At 62.2% G+C, this 19,675-nt stretch overlaps 9 protein-coding genes and 1 non-coding gene across 10 annotated transcripts; 6 read left to right on the top strand and 4 right to left on the bottom strand.

Moving 5' to 3' along the window:
* Window positions 1-430: 430 nt before the first annotated feature.
* On the bottom strand, window positions 431-2,680 carry gpd1 (Glycerol-3-phosphate dehydrogenase [NAD(+)], cytoplasmic). The gene is made up of 10 exons (XM_062775612.1): window positions 2,360-2,680; window positions 2,096-2,189; window positions 1,863-2,019; window positions 1,743-1,813; window positions 1,505-1,694; window positions 1,320-1,448; window positions 1,161-1,280; window positions 878-970; window positions 807-826; window positions 431-761 (listed from the first exon to the last, which is right to left on the bottom strand). Exons 1-10 carry the CDS (start codon window positions 2,398-2,400, stop codon window positions 639-641), a joined length of 1,038 nt encoding a protein of 345 aa, XP_062631596.1. The 5' UTR covers window positions 2,401-2,680; the 3' UTR covers window positions 431-638.
* Window positions 2,681-3,132: 452 nt separating this feature from the next.
* nudcd1 (NudC domain-containing protein 1) lies at window positions 3,133-5,281 on the bottom strand. Its single transcript, XM_062775611.1, has 2 exons — window positions 4,994-5,281; window positions 3,133-4,954 (listed from the first exon to the last, which is right to left on the bottom strand). Exons 1-2 carry the CDS (start codon window positions 5,264-5,266, stop codon window positions 3,179-3,181), a joined length of 2,049 nt encoding a protein of 682 aa, XP_062631595.1. The 5' UTR covers window positions 5,267-5,281; the 3' UTR covers window positions 3,133-3,178.
* Window positions 5,282-5,433: 152 nt separating this feature from the next.
* LOC62_07G009072 (uncharacterized protein) lies at window positions 5,434-6,055 on the top strand (the record flags this gene model as incomplete). Its single annotated transcript, XM_062775610.1, has 2 exons — window positions 5,434-5,888; window positions 5,938-6,055. The coding sequence occupies 2 exons, from the start codon at window positions 5,434-5,436 to the stop codon at window positions 6,053-6,055; spliced, it is 573 nt and encodes a 190-aa protein (XP_062631594.1).
* A 3,851-nt stretch (window positions 6,056-9,906) lies between these two features.
* On the top strand, window positions 9,907-10,009 carry LOC62_07G009071. The gene is made up of 2 exons: window positions 9,907-9,944; window positions 9,971-10,009. It is a non-coding gene; the product is annotated as a tRNA-Arg (tRNA).
* Window positions 10,010-10,198: 189 nt separating this feature from the next.
* LOC62_07G009070 (uncharacterized protein) lies at window positions 10,199-11,563 on the top strand. The gene is made up of 5 exons (XM_062775609.1): window positions 10,199-10,385; window positions 10,440-10,484; window positions 10,523-11,015; window positions 11,053-11,209; window positions 11,244-11,563. The coding sequence occupies exons 1-5, from the start codon at window positions 10,271-10,273 to the stop codon at window positions 11,541-11,543; spliced, it is 1,110 nt and encodes a 369-aa protein (XP_062631593.1). The 5' UTR covers window positions 10,199-10,270; the 3' UTR covers window positions 11,544-11,563.
* Window positions 11,564-11,703: 140 nt separating this feature from the next.
* Window positions 11,704-12,916, top strand: CTHT_0041970.1 (Protein-lysine N-methyltransferase EFM3; the record flags this gene model as incomplete). Its single annotated transcript, XM_062775608.1, has 5 exons — window positions 11,704-11,919; window positions 11,986-12,385; window positions 12,429-12,568; window positions 12,608-12,752; window positions 12,795-12,916. 5 exons carry the CDS (start codon window positions 11,704-11,706, stop codon window positions 12,914-12,916), a joined length of 1,023 nt encoding a protein of 340 aa, XP_062631592.1.
* On the bottom strand, window positions 12,681-13,804 carry rpl3001 (60S ribosomal protein L30-1). The gene is made up of 5 exons (XM_062775607.1): window positions 13,628-13,804; window positions 13,377-13,446; window positions 13,210-13,324; window positions 12,795-13,130; window positions 12,681-12,752 (listed from the first exon to the last, which is right to left on the bottom strand). Exons 1-4 carry the CDS (start codon window positions 13,758-13,760, stop codon window positions 13,110-13,112), a joined length of 339 nt encoding a protein of 112 aa, XP_062631591.1. The 5' UTR covers window positions 13,761-13,804; the 3' UTR covers window positions 12,681-12,752; window positions 12,795-13,109.
* Window positions 13,805-14,102: 298 nt separating this feature from the next.
* pam18 (Mitochondrial import inner membrane translocase subunit tim14) lies at window positions 14,103-14,709 on the top strand. Its single transcript, XM_062775606.1, has 4 exons — window positions 14,103-14,309; window positions 14,410-14,465; window positions 14,504-14,570; window positions 14,618-14,709. Exons 1-4 carry the CDS (start codon window positions 14,143-14,145, stop codon window positions 14,634-14,636), a joined length of 309 nt encoding a protein of 102 aa, XP_062631590.1. The 5' UTR covers window positions 14,103-14,142; the 3' UTR covers window positions 14,637-14,709.
* A 505-nt stretch (window positions 14,710-15,214) lies between these two features.
* Window positions 15,215-16,615, top strand: DUS4L (tRNA-dihydrouridine(20a/20b) synthase [NAD(P)+]-like; the record flags this gene model as incomplete). The annotated part of the gene is made up of 4 exons (XM_062775605.1): window positions 15,215-15,344; window positions 15,428-16,256; window positions 16,292-16,387; window positions 16,435-16,615. The coding sequence occupies 4 exons, from the start codon at window positions 15,215-15,217 to the stop codon at window positions 16,613-16,615; spliced, it is 1,236 nt and encodes a 411-aa protein (XP_062631589.1).
* Window positions 16,616-16,806: 191 nt separating this feature from the next.
* On the bottom strand, window positions 16,807-18,786 carry amt1_0 (Ammonium transporter 1; the record flags this gene model as incomplete). Its single annotated transcript, XM_062775604.1, has 4 exons — window positions 16,807-18,154; window positions 18,330-18,496; window positions 18,571-18,629; window positions 18,681-18,786. 4 exons carry the CDS (start codon window positions 18,784-18,786, stop codon window positions 16,807-16,809), a joined length of 1,680 nt encoding a protein of 559 aa, XP_062631588.1.
* Window positions 18,787-19,675: the final 889 nt, after the last annotated feature.

The raw sequence follows: 19,675 nt of genomic DNA, 5'->3' as shown, positions 1-19,675 counted from the left end.
TGCCGTAAGCCGCACGAGGGGGTACAGCGCTTGCCCGCTGTCATTGCCGCTTGCTGGCCACTTCCAGATCTCGCCCATGCCCAGCGCCGCCCGCTACCGACACTGACGAGGAAGAGCAAGACACGGGGGAAGATGAAGCTACGCTGCAGCGGGGTCTGGAATGGCGGCGCGAGGCGGTTTGTGTTTTGCCCTTCTCGCTCAAGCACGGCTTGGCGATCAACACGAGGCAAGGGTGCTAGAGCAAGTGCGGCGGCGAGCAGGAGCTGCATCGCGCTTCCGAGGCTAGCCTGTGGCCGCCGTCGTCGGGGCGGAGGCGCTGTGGCCCACCGACGCCGACGAGCTGGGCGAGGCTCTCCAGTAAGGGGTGCCAGGCGACGATCTCAAGTTATCTTCTCTCCGAGCCCAGACTCAAGCCCTCTCGTAAACCCCGCACAAATCTAGGATGGTGCATCATCATAATCTCTATCCTAGCACAAGGAGTCTGTGTCGCTGCACACCCAATGCTCCACAGACTCCACCACCCCAGAACCGATAAGCCAAACTCGCCGCAGCGATTACGTCTAGCGATGGCTCCGAGCGCGCCTCGGCGCTTCGCTTCATTATGAACACACACACACAAACACATGGCGGATCGTCATTTAGAGGTCAACCGTCAGGGTTGCCGGGTCCTGGCCCTCCCAGCAGATGTGGTAGACCTTGTCAAACAGGGGGTAAGCACCCAGGCGGTTGCGTGCCTTGAGGAAGATGTGGCAGTCCTTGGCCTGAGACGTCAGCGTGGGGTCTCCAGGTCGTTGTCGTCAACTCACAGTGTGGATACCCTGGAGCTCTGGGACCCGTCGTCAGCAACGTGCGAGCACGCAACACGTTTTGAACTTACTTTGACCAGCGAGCATCTCAGCCTCGAGGACATCGAAAGGCTTGCCAGTCAGGACAAACGCCTCGGCGACCTTGCGGTTACGACCACCAAGGCCTGTAAAAGGTCAGCTGTGCACGTGGCAGGCGGAGGAAGCGGAGTGGCAGGGGAACAAGGGTACACGCGTGTGCAGTGCAGGGCGCGCCCGACGCACGCGTGTGCACAGATCAGACCCGGTCACTTAGTGACCGAACAGCGATCACAGCGACGACCACGACAGCAACCACGAGCCCATCACAACACTTACACGACGTGATGAGGTCAGCGACACCAGCAGACTCCTGCAGGAAGGTCTCCGACTTGACCGAGGGGAAGAACTCGAGGCAGAAGTTCATCGTCTCGAGCAGACCAATGCGCATGATGGCGGCTGGAGGAGGTCAGACGGCATCCCATTGACGTCACTCACACTTGGTGTTGTTGCCGTAGCCGAGACCGTCGTTGAGACCGGCAGCGACGGCGACAACGTTCTTGAGCGCACCGCAGAGCGAGACACCGGCAACGTCCTCGATGAGCTGGACCTTGAACTGGGGCGTCTCTGCGGCGTGTTAGCCATGCTCCACACCTATGCTCTAACGATCGACATCGACTCACGGAAAAGCTTCTGCCAGAGAAGGCCCTGCGCCTCCTGGCCGGGACGGTAGCCGACCGTCGTCTCGGAGAAACGGCCAAGAGCAACCTCAGAGGCAATGTTGGCACCCGAGAGGGCCGAGCACGAAATGCCCAGGCGCTTCTCAATAACATCGGCAAAGATGTGAATGTCGGCGCCGTGAACGTCGACACCCTGCGGACGTGTCAGCGACATCTCGCAGCTCCACACATCCACACCCACCTTGATCAGCGAGATGGCCTTTGCGTTGGGCGCAATCTTGCCCTCGATGGCGTCAAGAGTCTTCGCGAGGACTGCTCACGTGAGCAGGTAGTCACCACAGCCCCAAAGGAGCAGACGTACACTGGTGGGGGAGAACGAAGACGAGCGCCGTGGCGTCCTTGACGGCCTCGACGACGTCGGGAATGGCAACAACATTGTCTCCGAGGGGAACGTCGGGGAGGTACTTGACGTTGTAGTGGGTCGAGTTGATGATCTCGGTCAACTTCTTGCCGTCGACCTGTTGCAAGCAACGCCAGGGGCGTACAGTCAGCGCCGTGTCTTGTGTGTGTGTGTACGCGGGCTGGTGCACGTACAGTCTCCTCAAAGACCCACAGGGGGACCTTCTCCTCAAAGACATCCGAGTGGTTGCGAACGTTCTGGCCGGCAATACGGGCGATCGCCGAGCCCCTGCGAGCAGCGTCAGCTGAGTGTCTGGTGGGCTAGTGGGCATGCTGGGCAATGTTGGGCTCCACTTTCTGGGCAAAGTGGTCGTCTGCGCAACCCAACCCACCCGCCCGACCCAATCATTCCTCCATCAAAGCCTAGCGTCGCGTCCCGCCGGCAATCTGAAAACGTACCAGTTACCGGAACCGATAATGGCAACCTTCTCCTTTGGCATTGTGGTGATGTGTCTGTGGACGGCTGCGACGCGAGATGCAGAGAGTTGGTTGATGACAGGGCGGGCCCTGGAGGGAGAGATGATGGACGATATGGTGGAGAGTTGGGGGAAGGAAGGAGAGATGGAGGGGGGAAGTGTGGGAAGGGGTTTTTGTATCTGGTCGTGTGTGTGTGGAGAGGAGCTCGCTGTTTGTGTGCGTCTCGGCGGGCCTGTGTTTCGTATCTAGAGTGTGCAACGATGGGCGCGGGAGGGCGGGCGGAGTGCACAAGGGGCAAGGTGCAAGGTGTTGCAATGATTCGAGAGAGGAGAGAGGGCGGAGCAGCGGCAGCGGCAACGGCACCCACCCAGCCAACGGCGGGCGGTTGTCATTGGCACTGACGGCCGGCTCCCTTTGGGCCTGCCTGGCTGGCTGGGAGTGCCTGCACCACTGCCAGATTTCTTGGCTGCCGTTGGTGGCGCGCGTGGCAAAAATGGGCGCTGCTTCCGACCTGCGTGCGGAAACCCCTGTAATGGGCCTGCAGGTGCCTGGCCACGTCTTGCATGCTGCCTCTGCTGGCTGGCTCTGTCCTCGGCATCCTACCCACCCACCGTAGCCGCCCCCCAGCCTACGGTTGCAAAGCCATCCGCAATAACCGGCGGCAGTGGGTCCATGACGGCACTGTTCGGCGCTTGCTCTGTCCCGGTCAATCACCACCCCGCGCACCTCCTTGAAAAATATGCACCGAGCTTTCAAGTCTACTACTACAGCACGGGCCTCTCTACGCCTCTCTACGCCTCTCTATGCCTCCACACCCTTGAGCACTACCAATGCACGCTCGCACAGCGCAACTGCCACATTGCGGCCACCAACGTCCACACTGCCAACTCCCAGCAGTCCACCGCGATCGCTCCCACTGACGCCAATAACACCCTGCCTCGCCGAGGTCGGAAGATCTGCCGAGGGCGGGTAATAAATGTAAGCGTTGCCCTGGCCGTTGCCGGAGCCCGATTCAAAGCCAAGCACAACAGTCTTGGCCACTCCTGAATCCATGCGGGTCAGGTGCCGCACAAGACGGAGGTCGCGTTTAGACGAGAGAACGAACCCAAGAGCGGGGTTAGTCCCAAGGTGAATCCACGGCGCACGAGACGGATCGGAGCCCGCCTCTGGCGCAAACAGCAGCCCGTCGACGGCAAATTTTACGATAACGCCAGTGTCCGCCGGGAGGTCTGGTCCGGCACTTGTCACAGGAAGAGACAAGATCGACGACGGCTGCCGCGGCCAGGTCGCCTGGGGCCCATCGAGGGTAATCTTGACGTGACCGAGCAAGACTGATCGGCCAACCGTGCCGGAATTCGTTTCGGAAATCGCACCGCCGCCGCCTTGAGCCTCTTCATAGTCGTCGTCCTCGAGGTCATAGTCGAGCTCCTCCCGCAAAAGCCCCGGTAAAGCGGGGTGGTTGCCCTGAGGTTCGTCGGCGCTTCGGGTCTTGACATTGTTGAAGCTGTCGCGTATGGCTGCCAGTGTCGAGGCCCCAAAAGTTTCCGGCACGTCTTCGACCTCTGCATCGTCGTCGTCGTCTGCGGGTACAAAGATGCTAGGCCATCGGGCGTCGCCTTCGAGCTTTTGCAGCTCGATCTCAATCTCACCGATGGCAGAGTGGTACGTCCAGGTTGACTCATCGGCGTCGATCTCGGACCAGAACGAATGGCGCGAGCGCTCCAGGAATGTAAACAGGGCCGGTGATAGGGACGCCGACGTGATCTTGATATCAAGATACTCGGGAGCAATCGACAGAGCGATATCACGCCTTGGCGTACCGCCTGGGACCGGGATCTTGATGGTGACTGACGTCTCGTTCTGCGTCCAGCTGAAGGGGAACACTTTGGCGTCCTCTTCCTCCTCTTCCTCGTCGTCGGCTTCGGCCCCCGCACCAAGGGGTGCCTCAACATCGTCTGGGAGCTGGGCACCGAGGCCGAGTTTGGAGACCCGAGCCTCGTGCTGCCTCGCGGCTTTGGCGCCTTCCTGCTCCCTGGGACGAGGGGTGCGCACGACCGGGCCATCGCTGAACGGGTCTTCAGACGCCACAAGCCAGCCGCCCTCAGCCCATGACGCCCAGTACGGAAGATCATTTCCGCGTAGTGACCACGAGGGGGAGAGAGTCTGAGGCTCGTCATCGATGCCGTTTTCAATGTTGGTGAGAACGTCCACCTCGATCAGGTCGAAGACGGTTTTGCGGGGTCGGTACTTGCTGGCCTCAGCCTCCGTGCTGACCACTGGCCGGCAAAGTAGCAGGCGGTACGCGTCATCTCCCTCTTTATGCGCAGCGTAGAGCAGGAAAGGGCTGGCGCTCGAGCTCCCGTCTGCAGCTGGCAGGTCGTAGCGAGCGATGAATCGTCCAGTCAATCCTTCCCCAGGTGCCGACACCTTGAGGATGTACAGCGACCCCGAGCCGGATGACACGGCCCATGTCGTCGGTGAGAGAGGAAGAGCACGGGGGTACTCGGCCTGCTGAGAGCTGGAAGAGATGGGCACAGGCAGGCTGGCGAGGGTGCTAAACGTCGGCTCGAACTTGTCCTGCAGGTCGTCAGCGCCGCCTTCAACACGCCAACTTACATCGACTTCAAACCCCACGACGTTCCATTCCGCGTCGACATACACACCCCTGTTGTCCAGCGTGTCGAGATGGTCCCAGCTGATGCGCGATCGCACCTCCTTGAAGCTGAGCTGCTGTGAGTTGTGCCCCACACGGCTTTGCGTTGCCCCGGCCCCAGGGAGCGGGTGCACGCCGAGGTCCTCATCCGGGTCGAGCGACTGGAGACGGTACGTCTCGAACCGGGGGAACATGAGGGCGCGGTTGGGCGCGAGGAGCTCTGCTGGGCGAGACATGGCGATGGATGAAAGTCGAAGGAAGGTTGGAGGCGACCAAAAGACCGCATGACGCCGAAATCCATGACGTTGACTCAACCTCCACTTCTCGCCCCTGGGCTGACCTCTGTTGTTGTTGTTGTTCTCCCCAGTTCCGTTCCATCACAACACATCCACACGGCCCCGAAATGACAGGGTTCCCATCCTCGGCGTCCTTCAAGCCGACGGACGTGCAGAGCGGTATCACTCTCGCCCCACTAGCCAAGTGGCTGTCGGGCATCACGTCGGCGGTCGACCTCAACAAACTCCAAGAGCTCCTCGAGCGGTTTCGCACGCCCCAGAGCTACCACCGCGTCGACTTTCGCGTGACCGACTCGTCCGAACTGCCGCCAAGTCCGAGTGAAGCGTACGCTGCTATTCCCGACGATTTGGAGCCGCCCATCGAGCTCGACGAGTCGCCTCCACCCGACGGCCCGAAGGAAGACGCGCGGGATTCTGACGGTGCCGGCGCTGCAGCTGCACCAAATGGCGCTGTGGAGGAAGACAAGGTGGATGGCGCAAAAGCGTCGACGCTCAAGGAAGGCGCCGAGGTGAATGAGCCAGACGCGTCAAAGGAGGAAGGCGCGACAGTGGCTGCCGACGCGTCTGAACAACAAGCGCTCGAGCCTCCTTGCGGCGATATCGACCCCCAGGCCGAAACCCCTCCACTACAAGAAGCACCTATCGACTCTGAGCCATCACAACCTTCCTCCATCCTTCCACCCCCACATTCTGCCATTCTCGCACTCGCAGACTACCCCTCCCCCATAACACCAGCTGCCGATGCCGCCGCCTCTCCAGCTCAAGCTCCAGTCAAAGTAGATGATGGAGACGACGAAATCGCACTAGCAAAAGACAACACTGGCGTCGAGAACCAGCCCACCAGCGGTCCAGTCAACCCACCTGACCCTTCCCCCAAACCTACACATCTTCCTTCGTCCACCCCACCCCCAGCAGCATCATCACAACCCCAACTCACCGAGTCTAACATCACCCTCGCATTGATAGCGCTTGGCGCCGCCGGTACCGCTCCTCTCAACGAGAGTCAAGACGCCGACGACGACAAGAGAGATCCATCTTCTCGCACGAGAAGCCCTGCCATCCCAGATTACCCACCACCACCCGGGCCTACCAACCGGTGTGTTCGTGAGCTTCGCGTCGACCTCCGGACCCTAGACCCTGCCGCTCTGTTCGAGCTCGAGAGTTGGCGTCGCAAGGTCCTCGGCCTGAAACCACTCGCAATGGCCGTCCCCGACTCGGAGTGGTACAAGCTTCCTTCAAACAGCCCGCCACCCAAACGCCGTCCAGCAAGGCCTCCAAGGTCCTCAAAGGCAACTGCAAGTGCTTCTGCCGAACCATCACGGCGTTCGCCCCGGCGCTCTGTGACTGGAGAGGACGACGTCACGCTCATCAGCAACGCGCGCCCTCGCGCAACGAGTCAGGACGAGGACATCAACGAGGCTTCCGCCAACGGCGTGGTGGATGTGGTTGACATCGAAGATCGTTCACCCACTCCCGACAGTGTCCTTCCCGACGCCTTTGACGGCGACAAATCCGACGACCCCGACTTCATGCCGTCACAGGAGCGCTCGCAGCGTGCTCGTCTCCCACGAGTGCGCTCGCCCGAAATCGACCTACCCGAGGTGCTCGAGACGGAAGAAGAAGAGTTCAACAACGCTTCGCGGAACCAGGCCAGTAGCTCGATGCAACCAGAGGAGCTCCTGGCCGGCCTGGTGAGGCAAGTGGACGCCAACGAACCGGAGGATCGGCCTGAACGCAATGCTTCTGCCGAGGACGAGGAAGGCTGGCTCAACAATCCTCTTCCGGCAGACAAAGCGAGTGGCGATCGCTCTCCGACAAGAGAAGATGACATTGACGTTTGGCTTGGAGAGGTTGACGAGCCCGTCGACGTCGACATGCAATCCGAGCTGGACGAGGACGCCGGCTCCGAGCCAGTGGCTGAGGACGACGACGTGGACGAGGAGGAAGAGTTCAACAACGCACTGCCCAACGAAGAGGAGGAAGGGGAGGAAGAATTGGACGAAGAGGGGGATGAGGAACCAGTGCAACTGGACGATGTTGATTTTGACCTTCCTCGGTCTGATCGCGGCAGGCCTGCTCGAGACGACTCTAGCGAGGCTGGAGAACAAGGTACCGCCGCCTCGCCTGACCACAAGTCTGAGGCCAGTGAGCTGCTGGACAGGTCCCGTTCGAAGGCATCGGTGACGCCACTTTCCACCGCCACGCCTGCGTCACGACCAGTTACGATGGCACGCCGCTACAAGACGTCAATTTCGCTCTCGTCTTCGAGTCGCGACCGTGTCTCCGTCCGCAGGATTCCTCGCATTGTGGCGGCGCCGACGTCTACCGCCGATAGCGATAACCGCTCGCCAGGCAAGCCAGGACGGGAAAAGTTGTCTGTGACTCCAGAGGACGAGGACAGCCCAGAGCCTGCTCCCCTGCGACGGACCACGCGGGCTGTCGGCTCAAGCAACGTCGTCACGCCTGAGCCCGTCTCCTCTCGCAAGCGAGCAAGGTCATCATCACCCGTCAAGGTCGCCTCGACCCCGTCGGAGCCCCCATCAGGGCGCCGAACAAGGGCTGTCGTGGCGGCTGAAGCGTCCTCTCCGTCAGAGCCCGTCTTGGCTCCACGCTCAACGAGGAGCGCTCGGACTTCCAACAACTTTGTCCCCCCAAAGCCTGTTGCCTCTTCCACGCCGGCGGTGTCATCCTCGCCCGTTAAGCCCACCTCAACCCCGTCCGCACCGCCGTCCTCTGGTCGCCGGACGAGGGCGACGGTGGTCTCTGAGGAGGAGGCAACGGCATCTGCTCCTACCCCGAGGCGAAGAGTCGCCAGGCCATTCGTGGTGCTCGACATTACACCCTCACCGCACCCGCGTTCCCCGCCATCTTCACCGCGCCGCACTCGGGCATCTGCGGTCCATGAGCTTGCGACGACCGAGGCAATCGAACCAGGGTCGTCACGCCGCCGCCGCCCTCGCTCGCCGACTCCGGAGATCCCCGCCTCGGATGACGAGCCCGCCGAGCTGCCACCGCCCCCGAAGCGCCTGCGTGCCATGCAGACTGTTAAGCGGTCCAAGCCGCTGCCCCCGGCTCGCGCGACTCGGGCGCGCCCTGCCCGCACGCCGACTCCTCCGCCACCTCGCATGGTGCTGGACGGGGTGGAGATCACACCACTCTCACCTACTACGCGGGCAAAGTACATTGTCATGCCAGAGCCCGCGCCTCGGCCGCCGCTGTCTGTGCGGAAGGCTAGAGTAGAGGTGTTTGCCCCGGCTCGCTGGCCGCTGCTGCGAGTCCAGCATCCCAAGACCCCGATCGTCAGAAGTACAGCCCCTGCTAAGGGACCGTACCGGGAGGAATTCGAGACCGCCCTCAAAGGCGCCGACAAGAGAGTGACCGTCAAGAGAGACTCGAGACGGGTGGTGCGCCAGAAGATTGTCGACGTTGAGGACGACGACGACAGAGATGACGAGTGGAGCGCATTCAAGTTTTAGTCACCGCCCTGTTACCCCGTGTAGCGTGTACACTGTGTAGATTGCATTGTTGTGTGTAGAACGCTATGACCATGCATAGTAGTTAGTACCGTGGCGACGATGCAAGGCGAGCTGTGAGCTGTGGCCACGAGTGGCGGTCTCGCTCCCACTGTCAAGCCGAGTGCAAGCTACCATCTTCATCATCCAGGACACTCAAATGCCCCGCTATACGATACATGCAGGTCACGAACTCGCTCCGCACCCCAGAGGAGCGCCACTTCCGCCCCCATGGTCACGGCGCGCACACAAGCCAGCCCACATCCTGGAGTGGCGGATAAGTGTTTGTGCGGTCTCTTCGGGCTCCTCCCCATGGACTGGCCCCAGGCAATTCAGGTCTCGTTTGGCGAAAGAGTGACGACGATCCCAGTAGCCTCGGAGCAGTGCTCTGCCATGGGGTAGTCGCAGAGGTAGTAGCGGGCACCACTACCAGCCGACAAGCACGACAAGTTGCATTGGACGACGCTGCAGTCTCCAGTGTCGGCCACTGCTCGTGCCTCACACTCTAGCCCCAAGTCGCTGCCTCGTGGGCTCACGCATGCGCGCACAGGCTACCCAGTGCACAACCCGCGCTCCCGAGGAGCACCACGACACAACCAGAACCCTCATTACCAAGTACAGCCCTCCTAAGAACCCCCACCCGCGTGCCCGACCCCGGTGGATTTCCCCCTCGCAATTAGTCTCCACGTTGCGCAGGGCAGTTCGAGCCCGCGTCGGGTCGTGCGTGAGTGTGCGCGAATGCGCATGGTGCTGCTGCTGCTTGCGCCCCCCTCCACTCGAGAAGGCAGGCGTGGGATACCAGTGGGAGACTGGCACACACACACACACACACACACACACACACACACACACACACACACACACACACACACACAGACACACCACCATGACCCAGACCCCCACACACAACACGCCCTGGAGCACCTACAGCCCCCACACCACACCACCTACGATGCAAACAAACCCCCAACTCCGCATCACCCAACACGACACATGCATACAGTGTTCCTGAGCACATGGCCTGGGGGATCGACGGTTCGTAACCAAGGCTCGGACTCAAAAAAGGAAGCCCCCGTAGCCTAGTGGTTTACGGCGTCGACCTTCTATCGTGTCCATACATTGGTACGGCTGGAGTCGAAGATCGCGGGTTCGACTCCCGCCGGGGGTTCTACTACGCAAGGTGTGGTTGAAAGCGATTGGGTGGGGAGTTTTGCTGGTGTGCGTCAACGGTAGCGGAACAACAGCGACATTTTGTTGACCCTGGCGATCACTTTATTTGGGCACCCCACTTTACCTGCACCACCAACTCACCACCCAACACTTCAACCTTACCTAATTCTCTCTTCCCACCTCTCTTCCGTAATCACTCTCCTCCACTCTCTCTCTCCACCTAGCCGAGACAACAACAACGGCCACGACGAGCAACAGAAGCATGAACTCGCCGCCCCCGTCGTCGCTCGCCTCGCTGCTCGCGTACCCGAGCGGAGGCGTGCCAGCCGACGGCGCAGCGTCAGCGCAGGAAGGCGATGCGGCCGCGCTGATCAACTGTACGTGGAACGTTGTCAAAGGACGCACCCCTGCATCGCGCTGACTGGCCCCAGACCTGGGCGAGCACTATGACCCCTCAGCCGACGAGCACTCTGGCGGTGAGTAGCATCGCCGTCGCGCCACTGACAGACCGCAGGCCGCCCATTCCTAAACAACGGCGACTACCTGCGGCATGCGGTGCGCGAGCGTGACGAGGCGCTTCCCACGAGCGCCCCGGCGCCCGCGTCGCCCCTCGACCCTTCGATCGCGATCCCCACCGCGCTCTCCGACCTCGCGGCGAGCGCGACCGACGTGCCGTACTTTGCGCCGCTGCCGCCGCTCCCGGCGGCCGAGGAGCTCGTCCTCGCGCCAGACAGAGGCGAGATGGGCGGCAAGCGCCGCAAGGCGCCGCATGAGCGCGCGGGCTGGAAGGAGATGGAGGAGGACGCGCAGCGCGGCGAGAAACGCCTCCGTACCGCCGCTGCCGCTGAGGGGAGCGCCGGCGGGGTGGAAGAGTTTGTCGGGTACGAGGTCGCCCCGGCTGCTGCTGGCGAGTCGCTCGCTGCGGCCGCTGAGGCCGCGGATGCGAGCGCCGAGGCTGTCGCTGCCGATGGCGAGGATGACAAGCGCAAGCCGCGCGCCAAGCTCAGGTGGGTGTGACGAGTAACGGCGAAGCTCACCCAGCAGCAAGGAGCTCCGCGCCGAGCAGAACCGCAAGGCGCAGCAGGTGTTCCGCCGCAAGCGCGAGGAGAAGATGAAGCAGCTCGAGTTAGACTCGTTAGCTCTGGCGCAGACACGCGAGAGACTCGCGGCGTCCGAGGCGCGCATCAACGACGTGCTCTTTGTGGGTTGGCCAGATGATCTTCACTAACCCGCAGGAACTCGAGGCCAAGATGATCGAGGCGGCTGGCCTTCGCCAGGCCCTCGTGACGGCGTCGGTCGGCACGTCGTCGTCGTTCGTGCGCACCGACGGCTCGCTCGCCATCTCGACGGCCGACTGGGAGACGCGCGACCCCGACGCCGCGACGCAGGAGCGTACCCAGGCGGCGGTGGACGACCTCGCCCGCGCGAGCCGCCAGCTCGCCAAGCTGCACCGCGCGCGCAGGCTGGGCGAGGCGCAGATCGAGCAGACGGCGCACGAGGCGGTCGAGGCCGCGGCGGCGGGAGCGCAGCAGTAGGTGTAGTAATTCTTGTAGAGCATGTATCGATTTGTGCCTTGGCTGGCTGGCTTGTGCCGCTTGTGGTGCCGACAACACCGACGTCAGGTGGAGGTGGTTCAGATTTCAGTCAGTGCGTTCTCCACACTCTGCCATCTACCGCCCCACACTCACTACCACCATGCCGGCGGCAGCAGCAGCGCTCGAAACCCTCCGAAGACAGTACTTTGCCCTCGTGCCGCCGTACCTCCTGCGCGTGCCCGCGCCGGCCGAGCTGGCGAGCGCAGACGCACAGCAGTTCCTCGTGTCGCGCGTGCTCGAGAGCGACCTGCCGCCCCCGGAGGCGGGGTACCAGCGCACCTTTTGGCGGCGGGTGCTGCCGGTGCTAGAGGAGGGCGTGGCGCACGACACCGACGATGATGAGGCGGCAAGTCCCTTCCCCCGGCACATCTGACACCCCCAGGCGGTCGACGAGCGCATCTACGAGGCTGTCGCGCAGCTCATGGCGGCGCCTTCGAACGCCGCTGCCCCGCCAGCATCGCACAAGACCTTCATCTACGACCTTGCGGGCCAAGAGCGCGCAGTCACCCTGCTAGAGGAGCAGGTCGTAGTGCAGGCCGGCACGACAGGCCTGCGAACATGGACGGCGGCGCTGTTCCTCGCGCATTATTTGCTGGCTGGCAACTTGGGCCCAGTGCCTGCCGCGATCGAGCTCGGCGCCGGCACGGGGTTTCTGGCCGCTGTGCTGGCGCAGCTGGGGGCTGACGTGATCGCTACGGACTTGGGCGATGAGGAGGGGGAGGAGGAAGGCGAGGGGCAGCGAAGGACACCGTTGGGCCGGCTGACGGCCAACCTGGCGCTCAGTGAGCTGGGCTTGCTTAGGCTACAAGACGAGCTGACGACCAGACAACCTCCCCTCTCCTGCGCGCGCCGCCGCGCTCGACTGGGCCGACGCGGCGCTGTCGCCCGAGGACAGACCGCCTATCTGGGCCGAGGCGCTCGCGCCCGTCAATGGAGCGCGGCGGACGGTCGTGGCAGCCGATGTGGTGGGTGCAGCGCGACGACTAGACTGACACCCACGCCAGATCTACGACCCCGACCTCGTGCCGCTCCTTGCTGGGGCTATCGACTTGCTGATATCCCCTGCGGGTGAAGTACCACCGCCCGTGGCTATCATCGCTGCTACTGTGCGCAACGAGGACACGTTTGCGCTCTTCCTCGCCGAGTGTGGTGGGTCACGCGAGGCAACGACGACTGACTCTCGACCCACAGAAAAACGCCACCTGTCTACGCAGCTGCTCGACCTCGCGTCCATTGACGACGCGCCGACATTCTGGGACACAGCGCTGGATCGTGGGACGCGCGTCCAGGTCGTGCGGATATCCAAGCAATAGCGAAGGAGTCGCAGTTTGTTGCAGTTGTTCGACGTCGCAATCAGTATCCCATCCCTAATGCCTCCACGCCTCTCCTTGCCAATCCCCCATCCGCACATCACCCCAATCCCCATGTAACAGTCATACAGCATCATGCAGCATCCCCAGAAATGGTCCTCTGTAATGATTACAATGCATCGACGCGTCGACGTGTTTAGGCGACCTCGACCTGGAGCTGGGGGAGGGTTAGTAAAACTTCAATGTGGTCACACGCGCGGCGTGAAGAGCACTTCTCCCGCCGCGTTGACACTCACGAGGTCCGAGTCACCGGCGTCCTGGATCGAGAGGACGCCGACACGGTAGAGCTTACCAGCGGCGGTACCGAGGTCGACGTTGGAGCCGTCGTAGTGGTGGACCGAGGTCTTGGAGCTGGGGTGTGTTAGAGCTGCAACAGCCAAACCGCAATCACGGCACCACTCACAGCATGGCGTAGTACTCGAGCTCAGACTTGCGAAGCGGGGGGCAGTTCTTCGAGATGAGGATGAGCTTGGCTGTGTACGGGGAACCGCGTTAGTATCGGGGAGTCCTTCTCAGCCGCAGCTCCAGCCCCCGACTACGCGGATCCTCCTGGGTGTGGTCGTCGTCGTATGCGCGCACGCCGAGCGTCTTCCTCAACATGTTGTGCCCACACACCCAGGAGGTCGTAGTCCTACCAGTCGATCTAATACGCACACTTGCCGTTGCGGAGCTGCTTGAGCGCCTGCTTGTAGCCGAGGGTGAACTTGCCCGACTTGACGACGAGCTGGAGGCGCGAGTTGATCGACTCGGAGGCCTTGGCCGACTTGGACTTCTTGATAGGGGCCATTTTTGGGTATTTGCCGGACTGTTGACGGATGGAGGAAGGGGATGGTGGAGAAGAGGTTGATGGTATCGAGCGAGCACACTGCGAGGGTCCGACGGTGCAGCAGCAGGCAGCGAGCACACTCTGCAGCTGGCACACCGTACAGTGCTCGTCTCCCAGCCAGCAAACGCTCTGCCACCACCCAAACCTCGAAATTTCATCCACGGGAGTAAACTCGGCATTACAACTTTTGTTAATCCCGGGGCACAGAGCCTCGTGTGGCATACCCACGTGGCGGGGATCGACGGAACCAGATCCCATCTCAACCGGCCCTCGGCGTCGTCGGACTGAACGGCTCCCAACTTTCTCTTTGCCACCTAACAATCGACAAATCACACCAGCAAACATGGCCTCGCCTCTCGTTCTCGGTCTCGGAGTCCTCGGTGCCGCTTTCGGCGGCCGCGTCGCGTACCAGATGTTCCGGGGCGGCGCGCGCGGCGCCGACAAGTGGGTCAAGGGCGGCTTCAAGGGCAAGATGGACAAGGCCGAGGCGATTGCCGTGCTGGGTTTGAAGTGAGTTCGCGCGGCGTGAAGCGATGCAGCGCAGCTGCCGAGCGGAGCGTGTCGAGGGCGTTGTCCTCGAGGCTATCAAGTGCAGCACTAACCGCCCCAGGGAGCCCCTCACCTCCGCCAAGCTCAAGGAGCACCACCGCCGCTTGATGCTTGCCAGTGAGTTGGCCGGCACCATTCGGACACTAACTCCCCAGACCACCCAGACCGAGGAGGCAGCCCGTACCTCGCAGGCAAGGTCAACGAAGCCAAGGCGCTGCTTGAGTGAGTTGCTCCACCCTCGTGAAGACATCAACTGACGCCCCCCGCAGCAAGCAGGTCCGCAAGTAGACGCACTCGTACTGTTGTGTTCGCATTGTAATATCACTGGCATCGGCTCATCATGCATAACCTCTCAGCTTGGTGTGGTGAGGTCGGGGTGGGAGGGGGCGGTGTGCCGGGGTGCCGGGGGAAGGGGACAGGGGGAGGGGAGGAGGACGAGGACGTGAGGGAGAAAGAGGTAGGGCGAGGTGGAGAAGGCTAGGTTCGGAACGGTGATCGCCGCGATAGGGAGTGTCTGCTGTCTGTCAGGACACTCTGGCTCGTCAAAGGCTGATAGACATCATGACGGGCGGAGACATGGTCGAGTGGTCGTCATCCCGCGGGGGGTTCGTGCCTCTTGCAAGCAGCACAGTCTGCGTGGGCCAAGCCTGGGCCCCACGATATACATGCAGGTCCACCATTCCGGCGATGTGTTACCTATGATGCACACACGCGCTGTTGTGCCTGCGTGTTGTTGTTTACTGTGAGAGATGGACCAGCAGCACAGTGACCGGTGGAGGCGCCACCCACCATACCACCCACACGCGACATTTGGGCCCCGCCAAATATTTCGAAACCTCTCACTTCACAATCTCGCCACCAACAACATGACCTACGACCCGGAAGACGAGACGCCATGGGCCGCCCTCCCGGCGCCCGAGGTGCTGCCGGTGCAGCGCATGCTGGAGGAGTTTGACGTCGTGAACGTCCTTGCGCCGCTCGTGCGGTGTTCCAAGCGTGAGTGGGCACAAGCACACAGTCGTGCCGATAGCAGCTCGTCGGTCAGCAGCTCGGCGTAACTGACGCGCCTCGCCTCGCAGTCCCCTTCCGCCACCTCGTGTCTCTGTACGAAACGCACGTCACCACAACGCCGATGATCCTCGCGGAGGAGTTCAGCCGGTCGCAGCTGGCGCGGGTGAGCGACTTTTCGACGAGCGCGAACGAGCGCGGCGTGTTCTGGATGGAGCCGCGAGGCCGGGGGCTGGACTTCGCGTCGCTGTCGCTCGACTCGCACCCCGAAGATGTCGAGGATGCCGCCGCGGCTCCTGGGCCCTCGCGCCCGCCACACAAGACGTACTACGTCCCACCGCCCCATACCCGCCTGCCGCCGACAGCGACGCCGCCCACAAAACACTCGCGCCTCGTGCGCGGCGCTTTGCTCGCGCAAATGGCCTCTCCCAACGCCGCGAGCCTCGCGGACGCCGCGGAGCTAGTCGCGCCCCACGTCGACGGGCTCGACATCAACTGCGGCTGTCCGCAGCGCTGGGCGTACGCCGAGGGCATCGGGTGTGCGCTGCTGCGCAAGCCCGAGCTCGTCGCGGACATGGTGAAGACGGTGCACGATCGCCTCGGGCACGGGTTTCCGGTCAGCATCAAGATCCGCGTCGACGACGACCCGCGCGCGACCGAGACGCTGGTGCGTAACGCGCTCGCGGTCGGCGTGAGCCATATCACGATCCACGGGCGCACGCGCCACCAGGCGAGTACGGAGCCGGTCAGCTTGCCCGCGATCAAGTTTGCCGTCGACCTGGTTCGCGGGGAGGTGCCGACTGTCGCGAATGGCGATTTGTGGGAGTTGGCGGACGCGGAGAAGATGCGCAGGGAGACGGGGGTGAATGGGACTATGGCGGCCAGGGGGCTGCTCGCGAAGTGAGTGGGGAGGTCGACGACGATGCTGACGACAGCCCGGCGCTGTTTGCTGGCTACGCCACGACACCACAGCACGCCGTCGAGAACTTTGTCAACCTCTCCGACGACTACGGCTTCATCTTTTCTCTCTTGTGGGTGTAGCTCCGTGTCCGCCGCAACGTACCCACTGACGCCGCAGCCACCGCCACCTCGCGTACATGCTCGAGGCGCACATGTACAAGCCGGAAAAGACATACTTTAACGCCCTCGCCAGCTCGGTGCAGGTCATCGACTACTTGTCTGGCCGTGGCCTGGACTTTGTAACGCCCCGCAAGGTGCCCATGTGGGATGCCTCGCGGGGCTACTCACTCCTGGCGTAGGCGGCGCAAGCGTCAGCTATAGGATCACAGCGCGTCCATCGTGCCACACGCTCTAGACATTATGTATTCATGTTACATATAGGTACAAGTGAAAGTTGCAGAGCAACGTGGGAGGGAATATGCTAATGCCTGCGCAAGCGCGCGTGCGATTGATTTCTTCGATTTAGTGGGCTATGAGTAAGGGCACATGTCTAGCTGGTGTATGCTGGATGCGACACGGTCTTCTCGTGTTCAATGCTGGCGGGAACGGCAACAACGTGGGCAGGATCCCGAGCCGTCTTCTCATTCTCATCGGCAGTGCTCGAGTCGGATGAGGGAGCGGCGGTGGGGCCGGCTTCGGAACCCGTCTCCTCGTGCGACTCGTGCAAGTCGTGCAGGTCGCGGGCGGGCTGGCGGGAGCGTCCGCGCGCCTCGCTGGGGTCGCGGCGCGAGCGGCGGCGCTCAAGGGTGTCCTCGTGGACGATCCAGTGCTCGGGGCGCATGGGTCCGTTGCCCTCGAGGTCACGGCGGAAGAAGGCGTAGTCGGCAATGTACTCGTCGTGCTCGACCTCGTCCATACCGACAATCTCGGCCTCCTCGGACGCGCGGAACTTGCAGCCGGGGATGAGGTTGATGAAGAACATGATGAGGATGGTGACCACAAACGTCCAGGCGAAACCAACAGCAACCCAGGCAAGCTGCTTGGCAAACTGGACCCAGTGACCGTTGAGCCATCCACCGTCAATCACCGAGAAGCCGTCGTTGGCGGCGACGGACGACTGGGCAAAGATACCAGTCATGAGGCAGCCGACAACACCGGCAAGGGCGTGGACAGCGAAGATATCCATCGGGTCGTCGACGCGCATCGAGGCCTTGAGGCGGGTCGCCAAGTTGGAAACAACGGCGGAAACGAGGCCAATGAGGGCGCCAGCGGGGGCACCGACGTATCCAGCGGCGGGGGTGATGGCGACCAGGCCGGCAATGGCACCGGTGCAGAAACCAACCATGGACCACTTGCGCTCAAGACGGAAGTCCATAATGAGCCAGGTGATGGCACCGACCGCACCAGCAAGGTTGGTCACAAAGACGGCCATGGCGGCCTTGAGCGAAGCAGCAAAGCACGAGCCGCCGTTGAAGCCCATCCAGCCGACCCAAAGAAGGACGGTACCAAGAGTAATCGACGACACGTTGGAAGGCTTGAACATGACGCGCTCGGTACCGTAACCGCGACGCTTTCCGATAAAGTACGAGTAGGCAAGGCCGCCGACACCCGAAGCGATCTCGACGGGAACGCCACCGGCGTAGTCGAGGACACCCCAGGTGTTGGCCCAGCCGTTGACACTCCAGATCCAGTGGGCAAGCATGTCGTACACAAGAGTGGTCCAGCAGAAGATGAAGATCATGGCGGGCAAGGTGCGAGAGCGCTCAGCCGCGGCACCGAGAAGCACTGCGGGCACGAGGTTGGCGAACATCATCTGGTAGGTGGCAAAGACAATCTCAGGGAGGCGGCCGTTGGACTCGGGAATGGGGCGCTCGAGAACACGACGGAAGCCGACATTGCTGTTTGTGTGCGTCAGTACAAAGTGCCACAGCAGCCACGAGTGCCACGGCGCCGCGGTTGTTTTGTGTGTCTGATGGCTCGATGGTGGTCACGAGTCACACAGGCGGCAACAACACGGCGCCAAGCCTCGCACCGAAAATAGCTAGCGTATGCCAGATGCCCGGCCCCACTCACCGACCGTCACCAAAGAACTTGCCTCCCGTCTCGCTAAACACGAGCGAGTATCCGATAAAGAACCACTGGAACGAGACAATGGCGAGCGACACCATGGACAGGAAGAGGAGCTGCAGTGCATTCTTCCTTCTTGAGAGACCAGAGTAGAGGTAACCAAGTCCGGGAAGCTGTGTGGGGTGAAATTTGTGTCAGTGGCGGAAACCTAGGGGCCGTCGTGGTCAGACGAGGACGGGATACGTACCATGAGAATAATCAAGGCAGCGCATGTCAAGACCCACGCAATGTCTCCTGGGTCATAGACTGTGGGGCGAGTCAGTGGGGGAGCGCTTGGTGTGGTCGTCTGCAACGCACCCGAAGTCTCGCCCTTGAGTGTCGAGATGATGTCTGTGCCCTTGATGTCCATGGTATATGTCCCATCTGGGTTGGGTATCAGGATGCCGTAGGTGAGGTTGACCATGATGGCTGATGTTGGTGTGATCGGCGTATGGGTGAAAGGAGGAGAGGGGGATGGGTGATGATCAGAGGGGGAAGAGGGGGGAAGGGGGAAAGGAGATCCGGTCAACGGAGTGGCTTGGTTGTTATTGGCGGTGCTGGGCCGTTGTGTGTGTGTGCGCCTTTGTGGGTGGTGGGCGTGGGATCTAAGGTCGGGCGGGGCGGATGGATACCTGTGCGTCGTCGGGTCGGTGCAAGGCTCTTGTGGCTTTTGTTGATTTGTGGCCAGTGAGGTCGAGCGAGCTGGGGGGGGAACAGGCAATGGGGAAAAGACTGGACGGAGGTGGGTTACAACTTTGTGTTGGGTGATGCGTGTCGTGTGTTCTCTTGTTGGGGAATGGCTGCGGCACGCCAAGGAGACGCTACTAATAATGTACTGTTTGGTGTCTTGCTGTGCTGCGTCGCCCGTCGCCCGTCGCCCGACACATGCATGAATGAATGACAAGCCTGGCTGGCTGGCTGGCTGGCTGGCTGGACATTGTACGCGCGGCAGATTTCTCCTATGGCGTCCGCCCTATCCGAGCTTGGGCCTGGCCTGCCTGGTTGTCGTTGGTGGAGATAGCGGGCGACAACCAACGGAGCGACGGGCGACGCGACGCACGCTAATGCTGCTGCTGCTGCTGCACTGTTCTCCCCCGCCTCGCCTGCACGCCTCCCCCAGGTTCGGCTCCATCCGTGCCCCGCGCGCGCGCCGTTGTAGCGAGCGCTCCCTGCACGTCACGGGCCGGCCATCTAGGCCATCCATTTGCTGGCGCTCGCGGCATGCAGCATCCGGCCAGACACGAACGGCAAAGTACGAATCAGAAAATGCGACGATTCGCCGCCGTGATTGGCTACAGATTTAGAACCATGGG

The sequence above is a fragment of the Vanrija pseudolonga genome, chromosome 7 (genome assembly GCF_020906515.1).
Source record: "Vanrija pseudolonga chromosome 7, complete sequence".
In the NCBI taxonomy this organism is placed as follows: domain Eukaryota; kingdom Fungi; phylum Basidiomycota; class Tremellomycetes; order Trichosporonales; family Trichosporonaceae; genus Vanrija; species Vanrija pseudolonga.
This window is presented reverse-complemented; position numbering and strand designations above follow the sequence as displayed.

Bases quoted from the DNA above. Each gene is read 5' to 3' on its own strand.
- gpd1 (XM_062775612.1), bottom strand. From the start codon at position 2,400: ATGCCAAAGGAGAAGGTTGCCATTATCGGTTCCGGTAACTG. The intron at 1,449-1,504 runs GTGAGTCGATGT...AACACGCCGCAG, and splicing joins TCTCTGGCAGAAGCTTTTCC to AGACGCCCCAGTTCAAGGTC. The intron at 971-1,160 runs GTAAGTGTTGTG...GACCTTTTACAG, and splicing joins CGCTGACCTCATCACGTCGT to GCCTTGGTGGTCGTAACCGC.
- nudcd1 (XM_062775611.1), bottom strand. From the start codon at position 5,266: ATGTCTCGCCCAGCAGAGCTCCTCGCGCCCAACCGCGCCCTCATGTTC. The intron at 4,955-4,993 runs GTAAGTTGGCGT...GACGACCTGCAG, and splicing joins TCGTGGGGTTTGAAGTCGAT to GACAAGTTCGAGCCGACGTT.
- LOC62_07G009070 (XM_062775609.1), top strand. From the start codon at position 10,271: ATGAACTCGCCGCCCCCGTCGTCGCTCGCCTCGCTGCTCGCGTACCCG. The intron at 10,485-10,522 runs GTGAGTAGCATC...GACAGACCGCAG, and splicing joins AGCCGACGAGCACTCTGGCG to GCCGCCCATTCCTAAACAAC. The intron at 11,016-11,052 runs GTGGGTGTGACG...CTCACCCAGCAG, and splicing joins AAGCCGCGCGCCAAGCTCAG to CAAGGAGCTCCGCGCCGAGC.
- rpl3001 (XM_062775607.1), bottom strand. From the start codon at position 13,760: ATGGCCCCTATCAAGAAGTCCAAGTCGGCCAAGGCCTCCGAGTCGATC. The intron at 13,447-13,627 runs GTGCGTATTAGA...CCCCGTACACAG, and splicing joins GCAGCTCCGCAACGGCAAGT to CCAAGCTCATCCTCATCTCG. The intron at 13,325-13,376 runs GTGAGTGGTGCC...AACACACCCCAG, and splicing joins CTCGAGTACTACGCCATGCT to CTCCAAGACCTCGGTCCACC.
- pam18 (XM_062775606.1), top strand. From the start codon at position 14,143: ATGGCCTCGCCTCTCGTTCTCGGTCTCGGAGTCCTCGGTGCCGCTTTC. The intron at 14,310-14,409 runs GTGAGTTCGCGC...TAACCGCCCCAG, and splicing joins ATTGCCGTGCTGGGTTTGAA to GGAGCCCCTCACCTCCGCCA. The intron at 14,466-14,503 runs GTGAGTTGGCCG...CTAACTCCCCAG, and splicing joins CCGCCGCTTGATGCTTGCCA to ACCACCCAGACCGAGGAGGC.